We start from the raw sequence: 6,000 nt of genomic DNA, 5'->3' as shown, positions 1-6,000 counted from the left end.
TCTGTAAATGTTTGACCATATTTACCTTCCCTTTTTATCCACAAGAGCAGTCAGAGGACTGTTCAGGTGTTAGTAAATAGAAGCTTCTAGCGTATATTAGTTCAGTTTATTTTTGTTAAAACAAACTTGGATCTCTTGTTCTTACATTTGAATATGTGTGGTTGAAGTTCAAACCCCAACATCAAATCGTAAGTTTTAACTTAATGAAGATGAGAATTCGAATTTTCAATATGACTCTTAAAGAAGATTTAGAAGCAACTATTTCTTTGTTTCTTTTAATATCATGCCATATATTTTAATGTAAGCTGCCTTTGGAATGTAAGCTTCCCTCTTTCCATAAGCTGCCTTGATAGGGCAATAAGGTAGAGTATAAGTCACTAAATAAAATTTAAAATCTCTTTAATGTGTGTGAATTATATTTCTATAGGTGTTTGAATGTAATCTTCATTTCCCGTTTCTGCTTACAGGGTACACACTTCTGAAGTCCAGGTCTTTGGGTTATCTATCATATTACTATACCATGCAGGTTATAGGTAGGTAAAAGATAATGTTGTTTGTCATAATGTGAGGATTAATAATCCTTGAAACATATATGTTTACCTAATTTTTTTAAATCTTGAAAATGCATAATAAGATAGATGTTTGTGTGTTGTAAGATTTGGAAGGAAAAACAGAAAGCCAAATTTTATCTTCATTAACTTAGAACAGATTAAACAAGGGAGTAATAAAGCTGATGTAAGCAGCATTTTGATGGAAGTTTCTTAGCTCAAAGGAGACCTGAGAGTTGGAAGTTCCAACCTATCACTTCCAACTGATAGGCCCATGCATTTGAAAATCAGTACGCCACCATCAGTGAACAAAATAAAATTTGGTTGAATTTTCTTGAATATTTAACTACTATATTATGACACAACTGCACATATATTCAACTGATCCTGGACTTCTATGAAAATAACATATGTGAAATTCCACAAATGTGACACTCTTAGTCCAGTGAGCTATGGGCTAATAAGTCATTCTGTCGAATTCAAAACACTGAAGTCCTCCCTTCTACTCCTGAATTGGCTAAGCAGCTGCACTTCCAAAATGCATAAAAATAATGAAAATATAATCAGGAGCATATAAACAATATTATAATAGATCATAATATCTGCCCAGTTAATCCGGTGTAATTAGTCTGAATTTAACAAAGGATTACTGTCATGCATTTAGTACTACATAGGTCAATGCAATGCAATAGTTTAACTGGATTATTCTAGTGCATAAAAATCTTACCTACTTCTTGATAATATGCTATGACTCCTAACTTTTGATGGAAAGAATTATTAGGCTTTTGTCAGAATTGGTACAAAGAACTAGTGTAGCAATTGATAGCCATTTAGAGTTGTCTCCTTTATAGCCAAAAGGATACAGAAATCAAATTCAGAGTAGTATACTTCAAACAGTGACTAATATCAGTTTCTTAAAGATTATTTATATTCTGATTTTTAAAAATCATGTCTTTAAATAATTCATTAGGAGAAATTCCAAAAAGTTTCAAAATATTAAAAAGACTTTTGCATTATCAGGCTCTGATCTTTAGCAGTTTTAGGAAAAATGATATATTTTATTATTTTTCATTGTGTTATTCAGTGTTTCTCAAAGGGGTGACTGTGTGCATGAGAATTACCTGAAACTATCTGTGAAGAAATGCAGATTCCCCGGTCAAATTCTCATATCAAATGCTGATTTAATCTCTGAAATTTGGAAAAAAAGAATCACATTTTTAACAAACACCATAGATGATTTTTCTCCTTAAAGTTTGGAAGCCACTGGTGTAAGTAATTTGTAGTTTCTCTGACAGACATAGGATTTTGAAGTCTAACTGAAATAGCTTCTAACTTGTGAATGTGTTTTAGTTGAATCCTACTGAGTTTAAAAAAATGAAAAATTAATTGTGAAAAACACAAAAATATTGCAAAATAAATTTCAAATGACCTATTAGCATCATTAATAATAACTAATAATAACTAATAATTAATAATAACTGTAGAAAAACTTAAAAAACAAATTAAAAAGAACAATTAAAAAATTACCAAAATAGTTATTATGATTTAATACTACATGCTATGGAATGACTTGTGTCTCCCCCAATTTCATATGTTAAAGCCCTAACCACATTTGGAGAGAGAGCCTTCAAGAGGTATAGGTTTAGACGAGGTCACAGAGTGGGGCCCTCATGATGGGATTAGCGCCCTTCTAAGAAAAGACATCAGAGGACTTGTTTGCTCTCTCTCTCTGCTATGTGAGGACACAGAGAGAAGGTAGCTGTCTGCAAGCCAGGAAAGAGAGACCTCATCAGAACCTGACCATGCTGGCACCCGAACTTCCAGACTCCAGAACTGTGAGAAAATAAATTTCTGTTGTTTAAGTCATCTTGTCTATGGTATTTTTGTTATGGCAGACCAAGCTAAGACACATAATAAAAAAGTTTTTAAAAATAACAACTTTATTTTTATCAATTCCTGTTTCTGCATCTATAGCAGAATGTTACCACTTCAAATTAAAACTAAAACCTCCTTAAGAAACACTATTGTATTTATTAATTCTATTAATTTATTAATAATAAATTAAAACTAATTTGCAAATTAATTTAATTTGTAAAATAATGATTTTTGTTAATGCCAAATCACATAGCAGAACCCATTTTGAGATAACTTAAATTGAGTGGTTTTATTAATTGAATTTTTCATGTTTAAAGAGTTTTAATTCCAAGTTTTGCTTATAGAGTTCTTTGATTAAAATAAAGGTTACCTGGTTATTAATGAAGTTCTGTACCTATGAATTGGAAGCATAAATATTTTGTTATAAATGGTGTGTCCAGTTTTACTAGCTAATGCTGCTGAGTATTTCACTTCATTCCAGTGACGCTTTTTTGCTAGTTTATTGCTATTTTAAATTTAAAATATTTCTTGCATGAAACTTTGATTACCATCATATGGAATTTTCATTCACCTAATATTTATTGAGCATCTACTATAGCCAAAGTATTGTGTGTGACACCAACTCATTTAAAATTTAGTTCTGACTCTAGAGAGTTTGTAATCAAATGAGAAAAAACTTTTACCCAGATCTGTGTGCTATCTCATTTCCCATCAATAGTTTGGGGTATCACGGAACACAAGAACCTGTGGGTGCCTAATATTCTAAATAACACAATATAATTCGGTTCCAGTAAGGTATTAAGAACACTGTTCTAAATGCAGGAGATCTGGACTCCAGCGGCGAGTCTGAGCAATTCAGGACCTCTCCCTCCACACCCCAGTATCTCTACCTATGACTCCATGATTCTGTTTTTCCTGTATTTCGAATCCAAACAGATAATCTATGGAATATAACCCTGCATTTGGTCCGAGTCACTGAAATATTTGCAAAGGATCCTAAAGCTCGAAAAGAGCACACAGCCGAAACCGCCCAATGAAGGTAAGTGACCGAAGGCTAATCTCGTGTGGCTCCACGGACCCAGCGGCTCAGAAATTGATGGCCACCCAGCAGGGTTTTTTCCTGCCCTGAAGCCCGTTTTTCCTCCCGGCGTGGCTGCGGGAGGTCGCCGCTCCCGGGGGCGGTTCGCCAACAGCAGGGAGTCAAGTGTGAAACCCAGTCACCGACGCTGCCCTCTTCCCCGCTTGCCCCTCCTTCCTACAGAAAAATGCGTTTCCAAGCAACGGCGGGCCGCGGCGTCACTTCCTGCCATTTAAACTCGGGTCCCCACCCCTAGCCTCCCCTTCTTCTCGCTTCCACTCCCCCTCCCCTCGATCGTAGGCTTCCTTCTCGCGTCCCCAGGCTCGGGGAGGGGGCGGAGGCCCGGCGCGCCGAGCGGCCCCCAGGCGGGTGGGCGCAGAGCACCTGTTGTTTGCAGGAACCCGCGACTCTTCGTCCCGCCCTCGGCGGGCGGCGACGGCAGCGGCCGCCGCGGAGCCGACCCGGCAGGTGGCCGAGCGCGGGGGCCGCACCACCGCGGCGCGGGGACGCGATGGCGGCGGCCGAGCCCGCGGGCTCCGGGCAGCCGGCGCCGCAGGGCCAGGGGCAGGGCCAGCGGCCGCAGCCGCCGCAGTCCCAGGCGCAGCCCCCGCCGCCGCCGCCTCTTGGGGGCGGCGGGGGCGGCAGCAGCAGGCACGAGAAGAGCCTGGGACTGCTCACCACCAAGTTCGTGTCGCTGCTTCAGGAGGCCAAGGACGGCGTCCTGGATCTCAAAGCGGTGAGTGCGGGAGGCGGGTAGGGGGCGGACTTCTGAGCCCGCGGTCCTGAGAGAAGACCACCCCCTTGTCGCGTGGGTTGGGCGGCGCGGCGTGGACGCGCATCCCGAGGACCGGGAAACCCGCGAGCAGGGGCCACGTGGCTGGCGCCCAGGCCCTGGACGCCGGGATGGGGGAGGGACGCGGGACCAGGATGGCCCGGACCGACCGCGTTAACCAATGGGGCCCGGCGCTGCGCCGGGCTCTCGACAAAGAGCCCAGGAGCTCGGGCGCGCCCGCGTGGCTTCAGGCTCTGGGCGTAGGGACCCGAGGGCGACCGAGTGTCCTTGTTGCTCCGCGTCCACCTGTGGCAGAGGCGCAAGGGGTACCCGGGCGCTTTGCCCCGAGGCACCCTTGGGATTGATTTTACTGTTGGGAATTGATGGTTTTAATAGGCGATGCTTGCTGAGACCGTGTTTCGGTTGTTTAAAACTAGCAAGCAAACAAAATCCAATTTTGCCACCTCTTCTGGATGACACACACACAAAAAGGTGAACTCTTAAGTCCTCCCCGTTAAAACAATAATAGTAATTTAAAAAACCTCTTCCTTGTGCACTTCTTTTCATCATCCTGATGATTAAGAGGGATATTTGACTTAATTTGGTATCTGATATAAATTTCTAAAAGCGAGATTTGCCATCACACGAAAAGGGGGTGTTTTATAATTTTCACCCCAAAAGATGTAAGCGCTCAGTAAACTCTTTCCTGTTTCACGAGACCGTGTGCTTCGTCTTTTACTACAGTTTGGAATTTTCAAACAGCAACATGCATCAAAAGCTGTTCCGTTAAACAAAATGACTTAACTGTTCAAGGCAGGACTTGGAAGGATTCCACAGCGCTGAGGAACAGCGCTGTGATCACACTTGAATTAAAATTCAGCCAGCACACGCAGTTTAAGTAAGAAGTAAAGCATTAAAAACAAACAAAAATTACTAACGAGTCAGTAATCACTGCAGAGGATTGGTCCCAGCACCTAGGGTAGGGTCAGGACCACCTTTCGTAGCTTGAGAGTGTGACTGCAATCATCAGGGCTGTGCCTAGAGTAACAGAAGCAGCATCTGAGCAGGAGAGCATCTTTTAGTTCTCCCTGACTTGAACTCACAAAGGCCAACTTGATGGCCTCTGCTAGGGGCCCTCCTCTCAGTGCAGTGCAGGGGGTGAGGTATTTCTTTGAATGCCATCTCCTTTCCCTGGGTGTTCAGTATGTGATTGTTGAATTATCTGAATTGTTCTAGTTTATACAAATGAGGCACGATGCACATATTTTGCATTTCCGGAAGTAGTTTCTACTCCCTTCTTTTTGAAGTGTTAGGTCAAAAAATGTTACTCCTAGAATTTTCCCACACCCTTGGAAATTCTTGTTCTCTTTTTTTCCCCAACCAGCTCTTTCCTCCCTACCTCCCTCCCTGAAAGTGCTTTACGGCATATATAGTATTTAAATTGTTGTGAACTAAATTGGATTCTGTTTAAAGAATTTCACAGGAAGTCATGAGGTCATCAGTGAAAGCCAGGGATGTTACAAAGCATAGCTTGCAGACTACTAATTCAAAATCTAGAAGTTCAGTTGTAGCCTGTGACTTCAGTAAGGAATCAGGGAAGTTTGGGATTTTCCAGATGAAACTGAACTCTGAGGGCTGACTGTGAGGGCTTCTGCAACTTGCCTTGGAATATGGTGGAACTTTGCCCTTGCTTTCCCCTAAGTCCTTTGGCTTCTTCCTGCTTCATC

At 42.0% G+C, this 6,000-nt stretch overlaps 1 protein-coding gene across 2 annotated transcripts in view; it reads left to right on the top strand.

Annotated features, from left to right (window-relative positions):
• The first annotated feature begins 3,760 nt into the window (after window positions 1-3,760).
• Window positions 3,761-6,000, top strand: part of E2F5 (E2F transcription factor 5) — a 29,290-nt gene continuing 27,050 nt past the window's right edge. Inside the window, exon 1 of one of the 2 annotated variants that reach the window (XM_082601849.1) lies at window positions 3,761-4,237. In XM_082601849.1, coding sequence (XP_082457975.1) covers window positions 4,013-4,237 — 225 coding nt within the window. In that variant the 5' untranslated portion in view covers window positions 3,761-4,012. The remainder of the gene's footprint in view (window positions 4,238-6,000) is intronic. The other variant, XM_082601850.1, reaches the window with a different exon arrangement.

The sequence above is a fragment of the Mesoplodon mirus genome (genome assembly GCF_964341445.2).
Source record: "Mesoplodon mirus genome assembly, chromosome: 16".
In the NCBI taxonomy this organism is placed as follows: domain Eukaryota; kingdom Metazoa; phylum Chordata; class Mammalia; order Artiodactyla; family Ziphiidae; genus Mesoplodon; species Mesoplodon mirus.
This window is presented reverse-complemented; position numbering and strand designations above follow the sequence as displayed.